At 48.3% G+C, this 25283-nt stretch overlaps 10 protein-coding genes across 10 annotated transcripts, besides 1 other annotated feature; 9 read left to right on the forward strand and 1 right to left on the reverse strand.

Moving 5' to 3' along the window:
- Window positions 1-3400: 3400 nt before the first annotated feature.
- FPSE_02508 (uncharacterized protein) lies at window positions 3401-3916 on the forward strand (the record flags this gene model as incomplete). Its single annotated transcript, XM_009255627.1, has 1 exon — window positions 3401-3916. The coding sequence occupies one exon, from the start codon at window positions 3401-3403 to the stop codon at window positions 3914-3916; it is 516 nt and encodes a 171-aa protein (XP_009253902.1).
- A 260-nt stretch (window positions 3917-4176) lies between these two features.
- On the forward strand, window positions 4177-4633 carry FPSE_02507 (uncharacterized protein; the record flags this gene model as incomplete). The annotated part of the gene is made up of 4 exons (XM_009255626.1): window positions 4177-4221; window positions 4280-4297; window positions 4352-4463; window positions 4518-4633. The coding sequence occupies 4 exons, from the start codon at window positions 4177-4179 to the stop codon at window positions 4631-4633; spliced, it is 291 nt and encodes a 96-aa protein (XP_009253901.1).
- Window positions 4634-5947: 1314 nt separating this feature from the next.
- FPSE_02506 (uncharacterized protein) lies at window positions 5948-8180 on the reverse strand (the record flags this gene model as incomplete). The annotated part of the gene is made up of 4 exons (XM_009255625.1): window positions 5948-6648; window positions 6695-7854; window positions 7912-8009; window positions 8058-8180. The coding sequence occupies 4 exons, from the start codon at window positions 8178-8180 to the stop codon at window positions 5948-5950; spliced, it is 2082 nt and encodes a 693-aa protein (XP_009253900.1).
- A 202-nt stretch (window positions 8181-8382) lies between these two features.
- Window positions 8383-8405: a microsatellite.
- Window positions 8406-9347: 942 nt separating this feature from the next.
- Window positions 9348-11492, forward strand: FPSE_02505 (uncharacterized protein; the record flags this gene model as incomplete). The annotated part of the gene is made up of 1 exon (XM_009255624.1): window positions 9348-11492. The coding sequence occupies one exon, from the start codon at window positions 9348-9350 to the stop codon at window positions 11490-11492; it is 2145 nt and encodes a 714-aa protein (XP_009253899.1).
- A 327-nt stretch (window positions 11493-11819) lies between these two features.
- FPSE_02504 (uncharacterized protein) lies at window positions 11820-12620 on the forward strand (the record flags this gene model as incomplete). The annotated part of the gene is made up of 2 exons (XM_009255623.1): window positions 11820-12169; window positions 12215-12620. The coding sequence occupies 2 exons, from the start codon at window positions 11820-11822 to the stop codon at window positions 12618-12620; spliced, it is 756 nt and encodes a 251-aa protein (XP_009253898.1).
- Window positions 12621-13615: 995 nt separating this feature from the next.
- On the forward strand, window positions 13616-15271 carry FPSE_02503 (uncharacterized protein; the record flags this gene model as incomplete). The annotated part of the gene is made up of 4 exons (XM_009255622.1): window positions 13616-13635; window positions 13685-14783; window positions 14834-15001; window positions 15050-15271. 4 exons carry the CDS (start codon window positions 13616-13618, stop codon window positions 15269-15271), a joined length of 1509 nt encoding a protein of 502 aa, XP_009253897.1.
- A 264-nt stretch (window positions 15272-15535) lies between these two features.
- Window positions 15536-17149, forward strand: FPSE_02502 (uncharacterized protein; the record flags this gene model as incomplete). Its single annotated transcript, XM_009255621.1, has 1 exon — window positions 15536-17149. The coding sequence occupies one exon, from the start codon at window positions 15536-15538 to the stop codon at window positions 17147-17149; it is 1614 nt and encodes a 537-aa protein (XP_009253896.1).
- Window positions 17150-17434: 285 nt separating this feature from the next.
- FPSE_02501 (uncharacterized protein) lies at window positions 17435-18406 on the forward strand (the record flags this gene model as incomplete). The annotated part of the gene is made up of 1 exon (XM_009255620.1): window positions 17435-18406. The coding sequence occupies one exon, from the start codon at window positions 17435-17437 to the stop codon at window positions 18404-18406; it is 972 nt and encodes a 323-aa protein (XP_009253895.1).
- A 466-nt stretch (window positions 18407-18872) lies between these two features.
- On the forward strand, window positions 18873-21212 carry FPSE_02500 (uncharacterized protein; the record flags this gene model as incomplete). The annotated part of the gene is made up of 1 exon (XM_009255619.1): window positions 18873-21212. The coding sequence occupies one exon, from the start codon at window positions 18873-18875 to the stop codon at window positions 21210-21212; it is 2340 nt and encodes a 779-aa protein (XP_009253894.1).
- Window positions 21213-23475: 2263 nt separating this feature from the next.
- On the forward strand, window positions 23476-24912 carry FPSE_02499 (uncharacterized protein; the record flags this gene model as incomplete). Its single annotated transcript, XM_009255618.1, has 6 exons — window positions 23476-23543; window positions 23592-23664; window positions 23713-23921; window positions 23972-24108; window positions 24157-24320; window positions 24373-24912. The coding sequence occupies 6 exons, from the start codon at window positions 23476-23478 to the stop codon at window positions 24910-24912; spliced, it is 1191 nt and encodes a 396-aa protein (XP_009253893.1).
- Between the last annotated feature and the right edge of the window lie 371 nt (window positions 24913-25283).

Consider the following 25283-nt stretch of genomic DNA (forward strand, 5'->3'; position numbering starts at 1 on the left):
ATAGGGTTTCCATCTTCAATTACACTTTTTTGAGCATCATGACTCCAATGCCCTCACACATGACCTTTGCCCTACTATAAGGTTCAGAAGGGGCACAAAATTTGATGATCTTGTCATCAATTCGACTTGGTATTGATGATATGATTTTCAGCTGCGTGACTGATATGTACAGAATTATCGTGTTGGCTGATGACTTCTCCACCAGCAGCGGATGTGGTGCTCGGGCAATCAATATATTGGCTGCAATACGTGACACAACTTGAATATCATGACTGTCACAATCGATGTGGAAGCCCTAAACGTTTCTTTTTCGTATATTGGCCGAGTCTATCTGCTTGCTTGCATCATTCTTCCGTTGAAGAATGCAGCTGTATATCCAGCGAACGAATGGCTGGCGATTTTCCAATGCAGCCTGATGGGTCGTCTAGGTCTTCTGAGCTTATCAGGCGGGTTGCATAAAGACCGATACTGATTTAGTGATCAACATAAATGTTAGATCACTCTTAGTGTTTATGTAGCCTAAGAGTGGTCTAATAATTTCGTCTGGATTGCTTTGAGTCCCTATTATTTTGCTACCTGCCTGCTTATACACGTAGCAAAATGTCAAAGAGCTATGACTTGTCATGTCAAGCCTTGTTTTCATGCAAAACAAAGTCCGTGACCTCACCTCTACTAGGTAATGATCGTACTGGTTTCCACAGTGGATGATGTTGGGCGGCTGTTTTCAGCTCCCCCTCCTCCATTCAGCTCTACATGGGTGTATGCTACCATACGGGACCCATCTACCGTATTGTTCTTGACGCTCTCGAGCACTTAAAGAATCAATTTCTCATCTTCAGTAAAATAAAAAAACATCTGTTCTGTTTTCCTCTCTAAAGTTCGTCAAACATGTCTTCTACCGGGGTTCCAGGTAACATACCCCGTCCAAGTTAACATTAATAGCTCCTGATGAAATCTAGACCATAACGCCTTCTGGGGAGACACAAATGACGAAATGAAAGAAAAGACGTGGATGTACGCACAAAAAGCTTTACAAGCAATGACTAGAAGATTTCTTCTTGAGCAATATTGGCATCCATGGCGTCAGGACATGTCTTATGAAATCAAATTCAACATCAAGGTCTTTGAGTTCGTGGGTGATCACTGCGATCTGCCCAATGGCCCAGAGGTGTTTGATAATCCAAGAGATTTGTTGTTATACTGGGAGGGCAACTCAAAAACCGAGCCATCGATACATATAAACCGGCGCTTGCTCATTGTCGAGGATCTGCATCCAAGGCTGATCGAGTTATTGGGAGTCTTGTTGGATATACCCCCCGAATTCTTTCTAGCTCATTGCGAGGAGTTTCCCAATCTTAGTGTTTCCAACACTTTTGGTGCTCCCCAAGGTAGCTCAGCCTACTGGAAAGTCCCTGTGCCTAGGCGTTATGATGTTCCAGACTCTTTAGAACAACGAGTCCCAGGTTCCTACTATGCGAAACTGGGAAACTTCAACCGTGGAGAGATGATTTTGACAGACGACAGCAGCAGGATATTCTTGACAAGTATCATATCTTACTGGGGTAGACCGTATGGAGCGGAATCTTAGACATGTGAGTCATCTTCATCCCCTTTTCTTTTCCAACGCTTGCTAATTAGATGGTCATCTAAGCCGTACTTTTGATCGACCCCCACCACTGCAAAGTTGAGGCTACGTGGGATTCTACAATAAGCTACGATAGTGGACTGTCATTCTCTTCGGGATATAACACGTGAAGTGAAACTCGAACCTTCCTTTGATGATATTATACAGCCGTAACACCGACGAATTTTCGACGTCACGGCAGAAGCCTGTGACATGCACCGAGTTATGAAAAGTATCATGACCTGATGATGAAGCGCCAACGCATCCGAGAAAAGAAGAGAGATTTACAGAACATCATGTGGAGTTTCCAATGCAGAACAAAGAAGGAGAATCCGGACGAAGAAGAAGAGGATACCACCGACCTAATGTTTGACCACCAGAGAATGACACTAGGTGAACATGAACCATGGGCTATACTAGAAGAAAGGTTGGAAGCTGCAGAAACATCGTTGGGCAATCATCTTGAGATGTTTGCTCAGCGTTCGGCATTGGTGCAGGCAGAAGCCGCCAACAGGATGGCACGAAGCTCAGGACAGCTTACCAAGATAGCTACAGTCATCGTGCCATGCTCGTTCGTGGCATCCATCTTTTCTATGGGAGGTAAGTTTGAGGCTAGAGAGTCGTTGTTCTTTGTGTATTGGACAATTTCTACAGTTATACTCATATCTCTTCACAGATCGAATGAGTACTTCATTGGTATTGGACAATTTCAGTGCCTATTACACTGGTGTTGCTGGCGTGGGTTTTGTCCAAAGATGAAGACAGCATCGACTTTTTCAGATCGGCGCTTTCTCCTGTTCTGCAGAAGACAGAGGGGATGAATGGTATTAGGCGGAGATGGGGTTGGTCTAAAAGACATAGTCGTGAGGAGGGGCTTGAACTTGGGACACCGCGAAGCAGTTTGAATTCCAGCGTGTCTCCTGGTGAGTAAGAGATTGCTCTCTATCTAGACGCGTGTACTGAATCGCGGGTAAATTCATTCATTCTGACATGACAAATGAGATATTTTTCAGGCTGCCGAAGTGAATCCTAAATTATGCATAAGTACAGATATCAACATGGTCAACATTGAGGAGTGGTAAATGGACAGTGGGGAATGCTACAGGGTCTGCGAAGGTTGGTAAGCAAAAGTAGAGTGGTTCATGACTCGAATTGCGGACTGGCGGACTTTGAGAAGCTAATTTGTAAGCTATTTTCCGACATGTCAGACTGTTACCTGAGAGAAATGTTGGTGTTTCACCGGTAAGTGAGACTGTCGTGTATCATGTCGGTGGTTGTGCATGATGAATCCCATCATAATCATACCACGTAAGTCAATATATGGTTATGCTTCTTGTTAACTGAGTAATAGAATTTCCATATCCCACTCGCTTCGGGCCGGATGTCGGTTACCGATGGCCCGGAATCCACTCAATTTGACACGCATCACGTAGCGTCTCAGTTTCGATTCAGTCGTATCCACGCTCGGATAAATACATTACTAATCTGATTTAGCATGAATCGAAGGGAAGCATCTAGCAAGTTCGGTTTTACTAGAAACAGTGAGCGGTGAAGGGGATAGTGGAGAGGATGGACGTGGCAGAAGAGGAGGGGCATGATGTGGGAGGAGAGAATCATGAAGAAGAGGGTCTTTTATGAGTCTGTCTATAACTATATATATATGTATATCAACCACCAGGACATAGACTAATACTCCAACTCAAGCACGCAATTCTCTACCATTCCCAATTCATACCACACAAACCCAAACCCAAACCCAAACCGAAATCGCCCATCATGAGCTACACTCTCTACGACGCCGCCATCCTCCACACCAAGGAGGCTCTCCAGTCCCTCTCTGCCATCCTCAAGAAGGCCTCTACCCACGCCAATGCCTCTTCTTTCCCAGAGGCCAAGCTGGCCCCCGACATGCTCGACCTGAACTTCCAGGTCTTCTTCATGACCGACACCGCCCAGAAGATCGTTGCCCGCACCACCGGCGTCGAGCCCCTCACCCTGTCCCGCGACGACTGCTCCAACTTTGAGCAGTACCAGGCCCGCATTGCCCAGGTCCTCGAGATTGTCGAGAAGGCCGACAAGGCCACCGTTGAGAAGCGCGCCGGCGAGACCGTCACCATTGGTCTCGGACCCGGAAAGAGCGCTGACATGAAGTCCCGCGACTTTGTTCAGGGTTACGCCATTCCCAACATCTTCTTCCACCTCACAACTGCCTACGCTATCCTGCGAAAGGAGGGTGTTGAGATTGGCAAGCAGGACTACATTGGTCCTTTCATCGGCCAGTACCTCCAGTAAATTAGGGAACTCGGGATAAATAAAAGAAATGATTTATGGTTGAATTAAATAATAGTTCCGTATATGCGTGAATAGTAATAATTAAATGACTTGTTGTGTTGTATGCAGTCAATGACACTCTGTACCTTGATCTAGGGTAACCACCAACCAACTAGAGCAAGGGTCTTTGTAATACACTTTGCCCCTCCATCAATTACAGGTACACTCATCTCCAATTCCACCACCCAAACTCTCCATCAGCATCTTCTATCGCCACCAAAATGGCTGCGCACTGGTGGCTTCTTCGCGCAGTACAGTCCCTCGAGGTACGCGCCCTTCCTCACCCTTTCTCTTTGTCGCAAACACTAACACCCGCTCTAACAGGACCACATTGTCGCATCCGTACGCAAACAGCCCTTCTTTCGCGCCGAACCACGGCCGCTAACACCCGTCTAGATCCTCCGTCAACCCGGCTTCCACCGCGCGGTAGGCCGCATACACAAAACGATACACGAGAAGCAATACGGAAGAAATCCCCACGAACCGTTGGCCCCTGGCGAAGCGACTGGTACGTTGGTTACGCCAAGTTTGATGCACGAGAATAGGCTGACATGACCAACAGCGGATCCAAATTCTACTAGCAGAAACGAACAATTCGCGAAGCACTTTATCGACGAGATCAAGAACCAATTCAGAGGAAAGCCGACCGAGTTTCCCGGCGACAAGACTAGAAAGTGATGCGATGCGATGCGACAAGGATGGATTGATTGGATTATGATGTTATGATACCCCCTTGATTACCGACCGAATACTCCTCTTTTGATCAAGAATTACGGAACAGAAAATTGGGGAAACCTGAGTAGCCTATACGCAGGACTGGAAGAGATGGAACATGGCGTGCTAGCATGAAGCGGCATGGCCACTTATTTCGGGACCAAGGAAGCATGAATACAACAGAGCGCTAAATACAAGAAGGCGATGCGCCTGGTTATGTTGGTTACCTCCACGATAACACTATACTATCCGGCGTTTTCCGTGGTTCAAGTCGATGGGCTTGAGGCGGGCATGATCAATGGTGAACATGCCGCACAGCAAGCTCAGCATTCTATATTTCGTACAGCACCTACTAGGCATAGCTAGGTTTGATGTCGGCGAGAGGGATCAAAGCGCATCGGAAGCCGTGCAGGTTCACTAACATGGAAGCTTGGTATGTCGGTCAAAGAGAACCACGAAATATGGCATTTAGAACAGTCTCGATTGATTAGATGGTATAGCGAGACCAGGTGCCACAAAAAAGGGCACCAAAGTTCTGTTGCTCGACTCTCAACCGCTGATATTGTCGTTAATAGCTTGAGCTGACCATGAATTACACATTACATTACAAGTATTTCTTCATAAGCATCGATCTGCTTTTTCCATCAACCAGACCAAGCCCGTCAGCCGCTTTGCTGTCCGATTCTATTGCGGTAACATCACTTCCAACAGTTGCCATCGCTTTGTAGTCGGATCATGTACCAGATCTTAGCTTCCGCTATAAGCTGCACAACCCAGCAACCTCATGTCCTTACTAACCAAACCACATAGTTCTCCCAATCTTTCCATATTCACTCTGGGAAGTCTCATTTGGCGGGGACGTTTTGCCGGGCGATCATGCATGTTGGTCGCCTCACCCGGCTTATCGTCAAGAAGGGCGACGGTCTCGCTATTAGTGGGTTTGGAGGTCGAGTATTTCGACATCGTGTTGTAGATAGTAATGAAGAGATGCAATACTCCTGCAGAAATCGCGGCTGTTTTGTAGTTGGGTTTCTGGTGATATCATGCTTACTGGCTGTAAGCTTGTTGGCATCTTACTCACTGCCATCTGGGGTGGTCAGAAAACTCAAAATAGCCGCGATGGCATATCTCGTTGGATAAATTATTGTTTAACCACCCATGTTGGTAAATGACTGGTATAGTAAGTCTCAAACAAGATCACACACGGTACGGAGGCCAATGGTCAGAGATCGGCGGCTGACGAGATACTGCTAGACTAGCTCATTGTGAATAACTGGCTCATGGTAGCGTCGCATATTGCCCCCAGTCTACCCAGTTCATCGGAAGACCTATGTCCAGATTGGCCTCGAGTGCATCCTCCACTGCGTTCAGGTTGAAGCTAGGGTCTATAGCCCCAAAGACATCAGCACCTGAGATAGCATCGATGAGCGAAAAGTCGACAGGCTGTTCCACACTAGGGACAGAGTTGACCATCGTGGGATTAGCGACTGGAACAGAGACAGGAAATTCGGGTGGTCGAGGAACAGGCTGTGAGAAAGACGAGGGCACGGAATTGGGTGTTCCCTCGTGAGTAGGTGGTGTTGATTCACGGGTTAGAGTATTGGCAGCGCGTTCCATCTCCTTCAACACCCGCTCGCCTAGACCAGCTACCACGTTGGCGCTCCAGAAGTAGTCGCCGAATTTACGGAGCATTTCACAGTTGCGACGGAAAGCGTGCATGGCGCGGGCGCGGAACATGGGAAGTCGACTGTGACGCATCTTGCGGTATTCTACGCTTAGCGCAAGACATACTGCGTAGGGTACGATGGGCATGGGACTTAGATGGTCGCGGAGGACGGCGCAGGCGATTCGCTCGGCTGCGAGGGAGCGGCGGGCGTTGGCGGAGGGGGGTGGGAGTGTTGATGCTGCTGTCAGTGTGCCTGGGCGAGGGAGACGACAGGATAGGATGATGACTGCGTGGTAAAAGGTCTCAATTGTTGCTATTGGTGTTAGAATGAGCTTAGAGTGGATGGGTTCGTTACGAACCGATTAGTGGGCTTGGGACTTTGAGGGCGTCGGCGTTGACGATCATGGCTTCTAGAACGGGGAGGTCGATGTACGCGATCTTATCAAGACCCGAAGCCTCAGCGCTGGGCCCAGGGCGATACAGCTCAATCACTTGATCAAGCCACTGTATCACAGAGAGGAAGAGTCGGAAACAGGGTGGTCTTTTCTTGATACATCCGTCGAGATTGGCACCAATGTCTCTCTCGTGCATCAAGCAAGGTCGTCCATAAGCAGCAGCATTAATCCGATCAACTGCCCAAACCGCACAAAACAAAGTTTCGAGTTCCTCGCAGTTGGGCGCATCGTACTTGAGAAGGTGAAGACCGAGGGTCTGGATGTGGTGAATCGCGCGACCGCCTAGTTGAGCTGGGAGATCGGCTTCTTCGGAACTGCTGGGTTGGGTGTACAGCGAGAGCATGACGAGCGCTCTTATGTGAAGGACTCTGTCGGTGATGATGCTCGTTTCGAGAATGGCGCGCACGGCGGATGAGAGGGACTGGATGAACTCCTGACATGTTAAAAGCTCGTCGCCGCGGTTTTGTAGGTGAAGATGAGATGCCATGGATGGGTCTGTGGAAGCGGCCAGGCAGACCAGCTGGCGAAGAACAATGGTGGTAGGGTCGTCACCTAAGGGAGCGACGACGTCCAAACTTGATTCAGGAATGATGGGTAGGATGGGGTGAATCCTGTCCAGATACAAACGTCTCAACTTGCGAAAGTCGTGCTCGGGCGGTAAACAGGGCAGACAATGTTCTCTAACAAACGGGAGTAGGAATTGGTCCATTATCGGCGGCGGTCTTGACGTGATGAACTGTGACGATGAGCCGGCCTGACCCTGGGATCCGCTGTTAGTGGTGGTGGTTGATGAGAGCCATATGCCCACGTCACCCTTTTGAGAGGTTTCCCGGATAGATGCTGAACCAGTTGCTTCCATGAACATGCCCTCCGGGTTAAGATCTCCTACGAAGCGGGATGACGATGACTGAGCTTTAGGTGTTCCTCCTGATTCACGCCTCGGAGGAGTCGGGACAGTGCCATATTGAAGATGAAGAGATGGCTGTCGCGCAGATGGAGATGTATTGTGGTTGAGATCTGGCAGTGCTGTGCGTGTTGAAAGAGGTACATTAAGGGGAAGAGATCTGAATTATATGCTGTTAATCTGATGCCAACCTAGATCGACCCTAGGTTCCACTTACGCAGACCGGGATTGTTGGTGTGTCTCATTCTGAGCTTGAAGTTCTGGAGGGGAGACGGTGCTTTCCTCGACAGCGTTTTCAGCGTGAACGCATCGTCTCTAATAATTGGTCAGCTTTATATACGGTGACGATGGGAAGCGACAGACTTTTTTCTTGCGGCATGAAGCGCATGCGTGCTGGACTTGCTTACGCTTTACTGGGAGACCCCCGCGAGAAGGATCAGATGCGACGAATTTGACGTGCTTTGAGGAGGTGGAAGTCGTGGGCATATTTATGACGGGGAGGGAATGAAAAGAAATTTAGTCAGTTTGTTCATGCCATGAGTGAGGATGTGAGGATATGAATAAGTGAGTCAATGAGAGTGAGGCGGGTGGAGATGGGATTAGACAGCAAGCATTGGATGGAATTTCAAGGTGAAGGGAAGACGCGTCTCGGTGAAGAATGGAGGAGTATTAGTCAGCCAACATTTGGGGTCTGGTCTGGTCTGGTTTGGTAGTTCAACACCATGATAGATCTATCGCGATGATCAAGATGAGTTTATTAGGTTGTATCGCAGATAAAAGTCATCTATATGTGCAAGTATTATTGTGTGACACGGCGATGGGCCGTAGGTGTGGTGCGTCATAGGGTAGGTGCTGTGATGGAGTATACCAGTTGACGAGTATTATGTGCATATCACCATGCAATGGAACTAGACAATTGATGACTTGAATTCCCCTGTCAATCGCATTTCGGCTCTTGAACTACTAGGGTCCAGCTGACAATGGTCCATCGCGCCGGGTACACATTGACAATTCACGGCAGTGAAGAGACGCTGGATGGATGATGGATGGCCCGTGGAGCATTGATGCAGTCAATGCCACCCAAGTCAAATCGAATGCAGGACATCTGACAAACATATTAACGAACGTTTTCCTGCTCGATATCACAATAAAAACATTAAAATCAACATCAACAAACCACACTATTATGACCTCCCTACCGTTGCCCCTTCAATATCGCTAATCCCCAAGCCTTGTGTGGATCCAAACAAAGTACCGTGAATTCTCCAGACCATTTCTGCGGCCTCTCACACCAAAAACAATACCCCAAATTCACGGTCACACCAAAAAACAAGCTGCCTCCACTTCCCATCTCCAAGAGGCCCGGCTCGTTTTGCAAGACCCTGCATCTTGAAGAATCGGTTGGCTCTTGTTTTCTGTAACAACATGCGCTAGTTCGAATCGGGGAATAGGTAAACATGATGCCTGGCATGAGACAAGGGATGGTTGATCGTGTTTATTTGTGTAGCTCAGTTCAGGTGGATGTTGTTATTGGGAGATGTTGTTTTTATAATACATTGCCTCCCTGTATCTTGAATATCTTTTGTTATTCTTGCAACTTACTACTAACCTGTTCCCTGTTGTGGTTGAACCTCGTGAATTCTTTTGTCTATCATGGAAGACCTCAACCTACCAATTGCTCTTAGACGTTCGCGTCGCAGCAGCATCAAGCCAGAACCATCAGACATTCTTTCTTCCCCCATGCCAATTCCTGCCAAAACACCCAGAACAGTCTCTAGAAGAAAAGTCCGCTTCTCAGAGCCAGGCCTCTCAAGCGGTCTGACCCCAATGGTCGGTCGCATTTCTGTCGCAACACCAAAGCGACGTCGCCATTCTTCTGCCCCCGTAGCAACTACACCAAGCGTTAATCGCCCAACTTCCGCGTTGCCGGAGAGTGGCGATGTCACGTTTCTTCCCCTGCGACAAGTTCTTGACGGTCGCGTCCAAAGACGCATACGCCGTAATGGACTTAGTGAGGAGATGAACGTCATTCAGCAGGAGAAGAGACGGCGCTCAATTGAGACCAAGGAGGAAATCGAGAAACTGAGAGATCAGCTCAAGGCGCGTGATCGCGAGATTTACGAGCTGCAGAATGCGACCATCGTCATTGACACGAATCGCATTTGGGACCTTGAGAAGCAGATTGAGGACCTACAGGAGGAACTGACCAAAAGATCTGGGCGCTCTCTGAGTGAGAAGAGAGGCTACAATTGGACTCTATCAGCGAGAGAGAAGTTTTCGCCAGAGTACATGGATATGGATGATACCGCGTTTGGCGAGGAGACTATTGCGCAGTTGGTCTGCAGTACGCCTTCGAGAGCGAGGGCGAGACCAGACGCGAGCACTTCGTTCATGGACATGACGCCTCCTGCTACAAGCCCAACGATTCCTTGTACCCCCATGTCATGGAATCCCATCTCATCAACGTTGAGTGCTGGTGTTCAGGCTTGTTTCCCGGATCCTCAACAACAGCAATTGGAGGAAGAGGTCTCGTCGCTGCAGCTCGAGGTCACAAAGCTCACCGACACACTCGAATCATACAGGTCTCTCAGCAGTCGATTATCCGACAAGCTCACTGAGTTCACACCAGCTATTGAGTCAGAGTCTACACCATCACATCATCAATTGGAGGCTCAGATCGACGCCATGCTGCGCACAATGTCTGACAGAGCCTGCGCACTTCAACAACTCACCACAAACATCACAAAGCTCGGCTTCCACGGTTCTGACGCAAGCGACATGATCACGTCCCTCTCCTCTGGCTTCCGCGCCGCCCGCTTGGAGCTGGAGTATCTGACTCCCGGCGAGATCACTCTCCCGCTGTCATCTCACGGTGCAGAAGTGCTGGATCTCATGCTCACGCGTCTGCGCGACATGGCCAAGCGCGCCAAGGAGGACGAGGGTGCTATTGATGAGTATCACGAGATTGAGCAGTCACTACGAAAGCAACTCGACGCGCGCGTCACTGTCATGGACGGTCTCAAGGCAGAAATGTCCAAGGCTGAGAAACTCATGAGCGACAAGATTGCGCGCATCCGCGAGCTTGAAGTGGCCAATACCAGGCTCAAGGGCGCGGTCGATGACTACGTGCGCGACATCTCGGAGCTAGAGAACCTCGTTGAGAGAATGGAGCGCGAAGCACATGACGCAGAGGATGAGTACCACGTGCAATTGGAGGTCAAGCGCAAGGTACTTAGTCGCAAGGAAGACAGCATCGCGGAGTTGGAAACGAGATTATCTGAAGCGCTTCAGCGATCGGCGGATCTTCAACGCGAGGTGAAGGAGGTCCAAGAGACCAAGATTCGTGACGTTGCAGCGCTGAACAAGCGACACGGCGCGGCACTCGCAGCAGGTGACGCGAGCGTGGTCAAGTACCGTGGGGAGATTGATAGAGTAAATGCTTCGCTTCGCGCGGCGCATGCGACGATATGTAGTCTACGAGTTGAGAATGGCGGGTTGAAGACTCAGATGGAGGAGGAGAGGATGAAAGCCAAGACGGTGATTGACTCAATGAAGGAGGAGCTTCAGCGGGTCGTACAGATGAGTCAAGAGTTTTTGACGCCGAAGAACAAAGCGTTGACGAGAGTCGAGTCTGAGTCAGAGCCAGGGTCTGGGTCGTCGTCTTCGACAGTGAGTGCAAAGAGACCGGCTTTTGTCTCTGTAGATGGCGGCGCGAGAAGGTCGAGTAGAAAGAGACTGTGTCGGGGACGGGATAGTGGTATGGGTTTGTTGGATGAAGATGAAGAGGAGTGTTTCTGATTTGGTGGGAGAGAAATGCATGGAATGGCGTTATTAAAACACTCTTTTAATATTTTCTTTGTCTTTAATTATTGTTCAATTAATTCATCGTGGAAACTTGCCTGTTTTTCCCCAGTCCCGACTCTGATAGCCGACAGATGCCGATCTTTGTTCCCTATCTTATCCATCTCCCTTACCCGAAAGGGCGTAGATCTCTGCCTCGGCCTCGCCGTCCGAGTTCGGCCGCCGCTAAAACCCGGTCCCTAGATTTGAATTGCATCTTTAATTTCGCAGTTTCACAATTCCATCTCCTTTTATTATCACATATTACTATACACTATATACAACATGACGATACATATCCTACGAAACGCCTTCAAGAGGCCAATCAACGTTAACTTCTCTCATTTGCAACGACGTTTCCAATCTTCCAAAAAAGTAGAAGAGGCTATCCCTGTTCCCAGCACCGTTGCGCCGTTACCACTATGGCAACGTCTAGGACCGCTCACGACCGCTGCGAGGGCGTATGCGCGGGCTCAGTCCAAGAACCCGTTACGAACTCAAGTTGTTACTGCGATAACGATATATATCGCTGCGGATTTAAGCGCGCAGTATGTTGGCGACAATGAATATGATCCTAAGAGGACTCTGAGGAATGCTGTTATTGGAGGTGTTGCTGCGATACCAAACTTTAAATGGTGAGTTGAACGAGCATAAGAGTGAGTTAAAGACTAACTCGATAGGTTTATTTTCCTTTCACACAACTTTAATTACTCTTCACGAATTCTCTCCATCGCTACAAAAGTCGCCGTGGGTCAAATCGTCTTTACACCAATTTTCAACACTTATTTCTTCGGCGCGCAGGCTTTGTTGTCTGGAGAAAACATCTGGGGCACTATCGAGCGTGTCAAGGATACAGTGCCGACTAGTATCATCAACTCGTGCAAGTTATGGCCCATGGTCACAGCATTCAGCTTTACGTTTCTGAGCATTGACTGGCGGCCTTTGTTCCATGGTGTTGTGGCGGTTGGGTGGCAAACGTATCTGAGCTTTTTGAATAGACAGGCTGAGATGAAGGAGAGGTTGAGGCATGAAGGGAAGACAGAGGATGTCAAGACCGTGGGATTTGCGGTGGCACAGGCTGCTTGAAAAAAGTGCATTTTGAAGAATAGATTAGAAATGTTTTGGGACTTAGATGGACATATAGAGGAGTTTTGGTTCGTTTGGTCAAGATTTGGTTATCAAGATCCTTTCATTGCTTAGCAGAAAAGCCCTTGTAGATTTTTTTCCTTTGTTCATGGAAATAACTTGATACAAATGCACATATTATCATTAAATGTATCTTTATAACCTGTGCAATCTGAACAACAAAAAGTATCTATATCAGGTATCAGGAGTTATTGAATTCTCTAACCTGACTGTGGTCTGTCGCCATCGTCTGTTCCCGGAACCGTTTGGCAGGAATTTAATTCGCAAGATATACCGTTTAACTGTAGATATGTATACCATATGATTAAAGTTAAATTAAATATCAATTGTATCACTTCTTATGCGTCTTCTCTTCTTCTACTTGAGTCATTGTGGAAGTGTTCCTGATTGGCTGTTGATGTCGCGATGAGTGAGATCTTTCTTATCTTATCATTACTATCTTATCACAGCCTAGACCCTGAACCTCAGGAACAGAAAACCGCTTCTCATCCCCATACCAGCCATGAAGAAGTCAATAGCATGCGGCGCATGTCGCTCATCTAAGCGCAAAGTAAAATACACCCACGCGGAACTTGTTATTATACTCCGATCTTTTACTGATCAACCCGTAGTGTATCCACTCTGGCGGCCCGCCCTGCACGCGTTGTCGCGACCGAGGTGATGAATGTATCTTTCCTCCAAAAGGCACATCATTCATCTTTAGGCGCAGTCGCTTAGAACGTCTCACCGCTGATAATAGAGACAATGATGGTCTTCGCGCTGACCCGAATATTACGCGTGCCGCGAACCTGGCTACCACTGATCCGTTTGGGTTCTTGACCGATGAGGTGAAAAATAGTTATCTGAGATGCTCGTATAAGTGGTCGTTTCATCATATCCCTAATCTTCTCATTGCCATTAGAGAAAGAAGGTTGGACTCATTGCTTATCTGGGCAATGTTGGCCATCACAGTCCGGTATGCACTTCAGACTATTTACTCAGTTGTTATGCTCACCGTCTTGCAGTTTCTCACAGGCAGCGCCACCAGGATACTCAACCCAGGTTGAAGCCAGCAACACGTTCGCTGCACATGCCAGAACTCAGGTCTTATCTCTGGTTGATCAACCCACCGTACATCGAGCTCAGGTTCTACTTATGCTGACCGGTCATTCCTGGGGTGCCGGCGAAGGTAGACGCGCTTGGGTTTACCTCGGCATGGCCGTACGCATGGCTCAAGTCCTTGGACTTTTTGAAGAACCCCCCCATTCAACAACCCGCGATGAATTTATCGAGGCTGAGGAGAGACGACGCACAGCTTGGACATGCTTTCTCATGGACAGCCTCTTGAGTGGAGGAAAAGGGCGCGATAGGATGCTTTCAGCTGACAACATGCGTATACAACTTCCTTGCGACTCTGAAAGTTTCAATTTTGGCCAACTCGTTGTCTGCGAGAGGTTAGATGGCTCGGTCGTGGATGGAGCAGGCACAGCAATGAGTATCCGCGTCAAAGGAAATCTGGGCATCGTGGCTTACAGTATGCGCGTGGCCGATGTCTGGGGAGCTGTCGCCAAATGGGCATGCACGCGGCACGACAACAACGTTCCTCCGTGGCAACCTCAATCTGACTTCCAGATGCTGCTCGGTCGACTCGAAGTATGGAAGAGCTCATTGCCAGAGCGACTTCGTTACGAGCTCTTCCTTTTAAGAGCACACAGCGTGTCAAACCAGGGCCAGGCCTACTGTTACATGCACTGCATCTACTTTATGAGCGTGATCTTCCTTTATCGATCTTATCTGCCCGAGGTCGAGATGCAAAGAGCCAGGATAGGTGATAAAGACTGGGATCAATGGTCAACGTGGTCGAGCAAAGAGCTTGTTCAAGTTGCCAAGCAAGTGTGCGATATGCTACAAGAGATACGCGCCTTTGGTCTGTATTTTCTCCGTGGGCTTGTTCCATGGATCGGTTTCACCATCTACACAGCTGTTGGAACAATGCTCTACTTCTACCACTTTCCTAATCCCGGAGATACCCCTAACGACATTGACAAGCGACGAGAACACATTGTTGAGGGTCTATTGTTTCTCAAGGATATGCGACAGGCGTGGCCAATGGCTGATACATGGGTGAGTTTTCTACGATTTCAGCTGATGATACGAATGCTAACTGGCAACAGCGCGAGAAGATCAAGGCAATGCAAATATTCTACAGCAATATCAAGACCGACGGCGATCTAGCAGTGACGCCAAGCGAGAGACGAGAAATGCGCAATGCTATTATCGACTATGGCGCTCTACAGCCTGATCCAGTTCGCCAGCCTGACACTGAAAGCACTGATGAACAGGTAAGTAAAGATGGATGATAATGAGATGCAGACTGACCATCTCCCCAGAGCGCAACAGACGGCGAAAATGATCAAGCGACAACTAGCACAAGCGCGGATTTCAACCCCGAATCCATGAATTTTATTGCACCCGCCGACATTGACCTGTTTGATACAGACTTTTCATTCGGCAGTAATATGTACGCCACGTTTGCCGATGCTACACAGGGTTTCTGGGAGAGTTTCCCGGGAAGTATGGACATTCAAGCCGATATGAACTTTGACCACTAGATCCGATCGACTTTCTCTTCTATTCTGCTTTTTTGTTTCTCTAGCGGCGTTCCTTTCCCCGCCAAGCCGGGAATTACCATGCTCCATGATGTGACAGGACAGGTGGAATGTACGATCGAACCCCCGCGCTTCTCCACGGCATGCATTTAGCCTAAATGCTACGACTTTCATGACGAGATATAAGACCATGCAAACCGCGCATGCTTGTCACTCCTTGTATCTAATTCAGACTCAACTCAACTCACTTCAACATTTATAATCGAGATGCCTCGAGTCAGGAACCCAATTCTTCCAGGATTCAACCCGGACCCTTCTATCGTCCGGGTTGGAGATGACTATTACATTGCCACGTCCACCTTTGAGTGGTTTCCTGGTGTCCAGATCCACCACTCTAGAGACCTTGCCAACTGGACACTGGTTGTGCGTCCGCTGACGCGCAAGAACCAACTCGACATGCGTGGCGAGCCTGACAGCTGCGGTGTTTGGGCACCTTGTTTGAGCCACGACGGCGAGAAGTTTTGGCTAGTTTACACTGATGTCAAGCGCAAGGATGGTTCTTTCAAGGATGCGCATAATTATATCGTCACTGCAACATCTATTGAAGGGCCATGGTCGGATCCCGTTTATGCTAACTCGTCTGGCTTTGACCCCTCGCTCTTCCATGATGACGACGGAAAGAAGTGGTTCAACAACATGACCTGGGATCACCGCTCTCGCCCAAGAACGTTTGAAGGCATCTTCCTCCAAGAATTTGACCCGAAGGCCAACAAACTAGTTGGTCCTAGGAAGAACATCTTTGAAGGAACGGATTTGGCCTTTGTTGAGGGATCTCACATTTACAAACGCAATGGATGGTATTATCTTTCGACTGCAGAGGGTGGCACGGGGTACACTCACGCCATAACCCTTGCTCGATCTCGCAACGTCTGGGGTCCTTACGAGGTACATCCCCAAAAGTATATCCTTACTTCAAAGGATACGCCCCACGCAGCTCTCCAAAGAGCTGGTCATGGTCAGATCGTCGAGACGCCAGATGGCAAGACCTACGTCGTGCATCTCACAGGCCGCCCAACTACACAGAAACGACGCTCAGTGTTGGGCCGAGAGACTGCTATCCAGGAAGCTTACTGGGGCGACGATGAATGGTTGTACATCAAGAATGGCCCCGTCCCAAGCTTATACGTTGACCTCCCCGCCGAGCGTGACGACACGGTATACTGGGAAGAGAAGCGATACACCTTCAAGGATACTCTCCATAGCGACTTCCAATGGCTTCGAACCCCCGAGCCTGAGCGTATTTTCAACATCAAAGATGGTCAGCTCACTCTCATCGGTCGCGAGTCTATCGGATCCTGGTTTGAACAAGCTCTAGTCGCTCGTCGCCAAACGCATTTTTCATATGACGCCGAAACAGTCATTGATTTCTCCCCCGAAGACGAACGCCAATTTGCTGGTCTGACAGCGTACTACTGCCGTTTCAACTTTTTCTATCTCACCGTGACAGCTCACGCTGACGGCCAACGCGAACTCCTCATCCTCAGTTCTGAAGAAACCTTTCCCCTAGGTCGTCTCAACAAACCTTTGGCGGAGTCTGTCAAGATTCCCAATGAGGGAAAGGTGAAGCTTGCTTTGACGATTCGGGGAAACAAGTTGCAGTTCTTCTACGCCCTTGAAGGGAAGGAGCTGACCAAGATTGGACCCGTGTATGATGCTTCGCTTTTGTCGGATGAGTGTGGTGGACATCCTAATGACGGAAGTTTCACTGGTGCTTTTGTGGGAATGGCGGCTTCGGATGTTAATGGACTTGCGATGGAGGCCAAGTTTGATTATTTCGTTTATCGACCTGTTCATGATGATTCAGACAGGTATGATATATAATCGGTCCATGATAGAAATGGGTGTGTAATGGATATCATTAATAAAATCGAATCTCCATTTTGATATTAAACTTGCGTATTTGGCCACTCCCGTCCTAACGACTAGAAGAAAATTGAACTCATTTCAAATCAATGTTCCAGTTAGGTAATATATTGAAGTACTTTGTTGCTGTATCGGCTTCAAGTTGTCCGAGGTTAGCTATGAGCCGAAAGTGCGGGGTATTGCGTGATGGCTTCACAACATCGATTTGTCTCTTACACAGCTATCAATAAAGAGAAAAGAACAATGCATCTTCCTAAGCTTCCCCCGAGAGCCGCGTATATTCGCCTATCTAATCCTGCCAAACGCAACGCTCTGAGTATCCCAGTTCTACGAGACCTCAAAGCTCAACTTACCACAGCACTTACGTCGCGCACGTCAGGCCAACTTCGTATTCTCCCACCGTTCAAAGAACACGTCCTCTCTGATCTCGAAGAAGCATTGCGGAGAAAAGATACTGCCCCAGAAGTCTGGAACAAATACGGCTGGCTCGTCAGCGCTGCCGAGTGGAAGAAGGAACGCGATGGTCTACCAGATGTTTTGGTTCTTCGCAGTGAAGGACCTGTGTTTTCATCGGGACATGACTTGAAAGAGATTTCGCAACTGGGACATGATGATGTAAAGTTGCTGTTTAGCCTCTGCGCAGAAGTCATGAGTTTGATCCGGAGGAGTCCTGTGCTGGTGGTTTGCCCTATACAGGGTCTTGCTACGGCTGCTGGATTTCAACTCGCCATGACGACGGATTTTCCCATCGCATTGCCTGATACACAGTTTTCACTTCCTGGAGCCAAGATTGGTCTACCGTGCACGAGTCCGTCGACTGCTGTTTCACGGCGTTTGCCGCCTGGTGCGACGTACAGATTACTTGCCACTGCTGAACCCGTCGCGGCTTCAGAGTATCCTGGCGCAGTTGACGTTGTTAAAGTGCCACAAGGCGCAAAGCCGGAGGATGCTTTTGAAAATCGTGTAGCGGCTGTGGTGGAACAGTTGGTGGCAAAATCACCGCAACAACAGGCTGTGGGTAAATGGGCTTATTGGACGCAGCTTGGTATTGGGTCGAGTAGTGAGGATGGTGGTGATGGGTATGAAAGTGCGGCGCGATGGGCGGGGAGGGTTATGGCTTTGCATGCGAAGAGTGAGGATGCGAAGGAAGGGATTGAAGCATTTCTGGTGAAGAGGAAGCCTGAGTGGAAGAGCAGTTCCAAGTCAAAGTTATAATAGCATTGGTGATGATGGATATAGATATGGAGATTGTGTATTTTACGGTTTGTCCAGTTAGATACCAATGACGATAGTCCAAAGAGGGGTTCAAATTAGATATCTTGGTGTTGAAGCTCAATTGGCCAATTGACTATGTCTTATCTTGTCGCGTCAAATGTCGTCACGAACTTTTGTCGGTCGCCCAAGACATATTCTCTTGGCAGTTGCAACATAACACGGGGGACTTTTTCCAAATGGTCCGAAAGGGGCAGGTCTTGTTCTCTATTACCCCGGCTCTGCTTTTACATCTAAACTGTCCTGGGAAGGCGATAGCAAGCTAGGGCCTTGTCGATCGCGAAGATCCTGGTATAAGCTTAAGTTTATCGTTGACGGGGGACGAGAAAACTTATTTATTTAGACACGACACGCGCCATCATCTTTCTTTCATCCTTCACCTCAACAGTCTCTTGTCAATCGTTCAAAAATGGCTGCCAAAGTCGTTCTGGCCACTCTTTTGGCTTTGGCCCCTCTGGGTCTGGCTGTCGATCCTCCTCGCAAGCCCCATCAACCCATAGGCGAGGGCGATCGTCTTCTCACCTTTAACGAGACGAGTCCGAGCGCCAAATTGAGACCGTCTTCTATAAGCGTTGACTGGTCTTCTGCCGGCGGTGACGGAAACTACATCGTCCTCAGTGACGACGGCGATCTCGTTCTAGAGGATATCCTCTCCGAGAAGACGACCAAGTTTGTCACGGCCGATAAGCTCCCCAAGGATCTACACGAGTACTGGATTAGCGGTGACGCGAAAAAGGTCTTGGTTGCTTCCAACTACACCAAGCAGTACCGCTACTCGTACTTTGCCGATTATTTCGTTCTCGATGTTGAGTCTGGCGAGAGTGAGCCGCTTGTTGAAAACCAGGTTGGCGATATTCAGTATGCTCAGTTTGCGCCTAACGGAGACGCTGTTGCTTTTGTACGCGACAATGACCTTTTCATCCGCCGTAGCGATGGCAAGGTCGATCAGATCACTTCTGACGGTGGTCCTGATATGTTCCACGGTGTTCCAGACTGGGTCTATGAAGAAGAAATCTACGGCGGTCGCTCTGCCTTGTGGTGGTCGCCCGATTCAAAGTTTATCGCTTTCCTCAGCTTCAACGAGACTGGTGTTGGCACATTCACCATCCCTTACTACATGGACAACGAAAAGGTCGCTCCTACATACCCTCGCGAGCTAGATCTTCGTTACCCCAAGGTTGGCTCCAAGAACCCAACTGTGGAGCTCAACATTTTGGATGTATCTGAGGGCGAGTACAAGCCTGTTCCTGTTGAGGCCTTTGAGCCTGAGGAGCTCATCATTGGCGAGGTTGCCTGGGTTACCAAGGACCACAGCGCTCTCATCTTCCGCGCTTTCAACCGTGTTCAGGACCAGGATGCTCATGTTGTTGTCAACCCCGAGACTCTCAAGTCCAACACCGTTCGTGAGCGCGACGGCAGTGACGGATGGCTAGAGCATACCCTTTCCATCTCCTTCGTCGGACCTTTGGGTTCTTCAGGAAATGGGTCTTACTATGTTGATGTGAACGACCAGGACGGCTGGAACCACATCTACCTCTACCCTGTCAATGGCGGAGAGGCTATCCAGCTTACTTCTGGCGAGTGGGAGGTTTCCACTATCCTCAACATCGACACTGCCGAGAAGCTTGTCTACTTCCAGGCTTCCAAGAGACACTCGACTGAGCGACATGTCTACAAGGTCTCATGGGAAACCAAGAAGCTTACTCCTCTTGTTGACGATTCCGTCCCCGGTTACTGGAGCGCGTCTTTCTCCTCCAGCGGCGGTTACTACATCCTCCACTACCAGGGCCCCGATGTTCCTTACCAAGAACTTTACACTTCCAACTCTACCAGCAAGCCTGTTCGCACTCTCGTAGACAACAAGCAGTTCTACAAGAACATCACCCAGTACAACCTGCCCAACATTACCTACTTTGAGCTTGAGCACCCTGATGGCTACACCTTGAACGTCATGCAGCAGCTGCCTCCCAACTTCAACGCATCCCACAAGTACCCCGTTCTCTTCACACCCTACGGTGGTCCCAACTCTCAGCGCGTCGCCAAGTCTTTCCAGGCTCTTGGCTGGAAGCAGTACATCTCGTCAGACCCTGAGCTCCAGTACGTTGTCTACACTGTTGATAACCGAGGAACTGCTATGCGTGGTCGCAAGTACCGCTCCATGGTGACTTCTCAGCTCGGCAAGCTTGAGCCCCTTGATCAGATCTGGGCCGCTGAGCAGCTTACGTCCATGTTTGATTATGTCAACGCCGAGAAGATTGGTATGTGGGGATGGTCATACGGCGGTTATCTCACAGCCAAGACCATTGAAGCCGATTCTGGCGTCTTTAGCTTTGGTCTCATCACCGCCCCTGTGTCAGACTGGCGCTTCTACGACTCCATGTACACTGAGCGCTACATGAAGACATTGGACAAGAACGAGAAGGGATACCTCGAGACGGCCGTGCATGATGTATCTGGTTTCAAAAACATCGCCGGCCAATTCAGTGTCCTTCACGGCACAGGTGACGACAACGTACACTACCAACACGCCGCTGCGATGATTGATCTCCTCGTGGGATCCGGTGTGTCGCCTGAGAAGATGAAGATGTTTGCTTTCACAGACAGTGACCATAGTATCGTGTACAACGGTGCTTCTGTCTGGATCTACAAGTATCTTACTGCGAGGTTGTACGATGAGGTGAAGAGACAGCCCAAGGCCAAGGCTTTGACTCACCAGTGGAATAAGAGACGGATTGAGATTGTCGCTTAGATGGGGAATTTTAATTAGAGTTGTATATAATAACATACCGACTTTACATTTTGGCAATCTTTGTCGAAACCAGTTTTTGAATGTTAAACCGTATGTGTTTGGTCTTGTTAGAGACTCTCCAAAGGTGAACATGTGAAAGATACAGACTAGATCCTGGATGTGTGCTATCTAAGATCTTGGCAAACGGGAGAGGCTTGGGCTGGTATGTCGTGGTAGCTTATCGTTGTTGATGTACTATGAAACGATCTGACCTGCAGCTTCTATGCATGCCAGCTATATATAGTATCTTGTATTCTCACGGCACGATAAGGAGTTGTATGCGTGTCCGATATCCAGTCGTCGGCGCCGCCAGTTCCGTTGTTTGCGTTGGTACCCGATGGATAGTGGGATACCTGCACAATCTTCAAATCTTCTTGGGTCACGGTAACGGTTCAATCATTGTATATTAACAATGTGGCCGGTAAAGACAATGTTTAGGTAGTGGATGAATTCAATCGACTTGGATACCGAGGTCTCAGCTCTGTGGTGCGTGGTAGTCTTATCAGCAGCCTGGTTTGTTAACCGAATCCGACCAGTTCACAACCCTTGCTCACTTGATAATATGCAGAGTAAGCAGACAACTGCTGATTATTTTCTATGACTGTTTCATCCTATTCTTTTGTGCAGGAAACTTGTTCTTTATCGCTGATTTGGATATTCTACTGGGTAGCAGAAAAGTTGACCTCCAAAGTCTTAGGTTACAAAAATAAATAGCCTAAAGACCATAGTTTAAGTAGCATAAGCTGATCTACTAATTTCGTCTCTTATGCTTCCAGCGGCCAATTTTTCTGGTACCCTGAGGACATTGCACGGAAATCAACATGACTCGTAAACGCGATGGATCACGCCATGGATCGAGGTTACTCTCGCGTGCATTAGCTCGTCGTCCGATGTCGCATCCTGAGATTTGACATGTTTTTTTCTTTCTTGCCGATTAGAAAGAAAATGACGCAGTCTTATTAGTTAACCAATCGGTTACTAACCAGCTTTGACAATTGTATCCGCTCAGATTTGCAATCTTGCGGATACAAACCGGAAAAGCTTTGCCTGTTCTTCTTACCCCCTTGTCTGGGGCTGAAGAAAGAAAAAAGGGGACTGAACAAGACCTGATGTCTCAATAGGTATGAAACAAAGAGGACGGAAATAATTCCTAGATAAAAACCGTTCGTCAGGCCCTTCTAGATTTCTTTCGCGGGCGCAATAGCGACGGTTCATCGTCCAGATCTGAACCACATGGCCGGGACATCAGGGGTTGACCATCACATGGCTTTTCTGTCTTTGTTCACATGCATTATCGTACAACTTGTAACATTAAAGACGCCATCGATTGTTTGATGTGCCTCGAATAGGTAGGTCGCCGATAAGCCACAGTAGCAATAGTCAACCCCCTTTTCTCGAAGGTGACAGACAATGGAAAAAAACTAGTGTCTGGTATCGCTCTGATGAACCTGTCTTGGCCAATAACTACGTGTTTTAATTATTATTCTTAGCACCAATTGACACATCATGGTGGATCAAAACTCTGTTGTTCCCCGGTAATCGTCTTCCGACGTCGCAACGAGGGTCAAGTCTTTGGATCTTCAGCTGGGTACAGTAACCTTAAGCATGGCCCCGTTCGCTAATACCACGCCAATCATCCATTACCTGAGTACTCCAACCATGTAAATATTGAAGCTCTTCTAATTGCACTAAATGCATTTCTTTATCAGGAATCTTCTCAAACAGGCATCTGGTCCGCAAGTCTAGACAGAACCGAACGTTGACTCCTGGTAAATGTGGCTTGCCCAGTGATACCGGACTCCTCGGCTAATCCTCCTAGTCAACCGTCCTTCGAATGTCGTTGGGCAGAGAAGCTCTCTGACACTTCGGTAAGGTCTGACTCGGCATGCCGCTAGCAAACCTTATGTCGCAACGACCATATGGTCAATAGCATCGGGGGACCAGCCAGGACTTTCACAGTTCCGACATTGGACCGGGCTGAGAGAGGCTGATTCAGGGTCCCAGTTTTCCGTTTTTCCCACGTGGTAGACCCTGCTGGTGTGCATCACTGAGCGACACTTAATGCAGGTGTCCTGCCCACCATCCCTGACCTGGACCTGCAGATCTCTCTCTACTTTCTTTTTCTTTCTTTTTATGGTTTCTGTCGTTTATGAGCTTGTTTTTCGCTTGATTGGGTCAAGACCCGTTCTATCACTAAGTATCTCGTATACCGAAAGTTGCAACCATGGCGAAACTTGATACCGAGATGTGGATTTGGTACTCCCTGACGCTCGTCGTCGTCATTTTCAGAATGTATGTATAAGCCAAGCTTGAGGTTGATCAGGTACTAATTAGTTATAGGACTTCGCGTCGCATGTTGTTGGGATCATTCAAAGGATTGTTGGCAGATGACTATCTAATGGCACTGACAATGGTAAGTTCTTCTCTTCTCTCTCAGCTCAAAAAATTCTAATTGTCGTAGATCACGTATACCGCCCTCCTCGCAGTCGTCAGCGTCCTCGGTCACACACCAACCAACCTCATCGACCCAGCCCTTAACATAAAACTCACACCCGAAGACATCAAGCTACGCGAATACGGATCGAAATTGGTTCTAGTCACCGAACACATGCAGATGATTACCCTCTGGGGTGTCAAGGGATGTTTGCTATTCATGTACAGTCGACTTACGTGAGTTTCTCCATCAAGGTTGCCAAACTACAAGGGCTAACTATTATCAGGCTGAGTTTGAAACAAAACTTCTTGGTCAAGCTTGTCGCTGGATATGTCATCGTTGGATTCGTGGTGATGCAGATCTTGTGGTTTGCTGCTTGGTGTCGACCTTTCAACCACTACTGGCAGGTTCCTCCAGATGACTGTAAGTGTCCGACGAAAAATGTAGAGAATGGGACTAACATGAGTACAGTGAACTGCTCAGCCGAAACGAATCATATGATTACCAACGCTGTTGTCAACATCTCCTCCGATGTCATGATCATCATCCTCCCAATGCCAGTCTTTTTGCAGTCTCAACTACCGCTGAAGCGAAAGATCATCCTCTGCGGTGTCTTTGCCTTGGGTATCTTCACTGTCAGTATAATTACCATCTCAACTATCACTTATCAATTCTAACATGATATAGATCCTGGCAGCTACCATGTCCAAAATCTACAGTCTCGGCGACCCCTACGGTATAGATTGGTCATACTGGTACATTCGTGAAGTCTCAACCGCTGTCATTGCAGCCAATCTACCTCTCACCTGGACTCTTCTCCAACGCATCTTCCGACTCGGATCATTCAGTGCACGCTACGGCAAATCATCCAACCAGCGTACCGGAGAAGGCGGAACATCTCGGTTCCGATCTACATACGGCAACCTCAGCAGCATGGATCGAAGACCAAAGCGACCTACTTACGTCGAGCCCGGTATGAGCTTGAACGACAGCCAAGAGGAAATCAACGGGAATGGAATTCCCTTAAAGATTTACCAGAAGAATGAGGTTACGATTAATATCACGACTGAGGAGGTCAAGGATAAGGACGATCAGAGGACGTCTTCACCACCCGGGGGACGACCGGAATTTTTAAGAGAGGCTGTTTCACATAGTAGCTTGGAAGGAGACAAGACGCCGAATGATATGGAGCTTGGAATTGTTACCAAGGTTTATCATGGAGTTTAATAGTTGATGAAAGCATAAGAAGCGTAGACATAGATACTTGGATTTTAGAGATAATCACAACACAAAAAAGCATTTAATGAACTATTTTTTTATATCCACTGTCGTAATCAATTTCATTATTGTTGCAGAAATGATTTTCCCTCTTAAACTCATATCTCTTGAGGTCGATGACAAAAGTGCCACTTTCCATCATCGGAAAGTCGGAGCACTGTGGATCGTTACACAGGTTGGGGCCATGGCTTTGAATGTCCACATGGATAATGTGAGTGTCTTGCTTTTTAGAGGCGTCAAGAAGAATTAGCTAACGGTTGACTAGGCTTGGTATCTGGGACATTTGACCAAATTTTCTGGTCTGAAAGCATGAGTGATAC

Source organism: Fusarium pseudograminearum, chromosome 3 (assembly GCF_000303195.2).
Source record: "Fusarium pseudograminearum CS3096 chromosome 3, whole genome shotgun sequence".
Classification (NCBI taxonomy): Eukaryota; Fungi; Ascomycota; class Sordariomycetes; order Hypocreales; family Nectriaceae; genus Fusarium; species Fusarium pseudograminearum.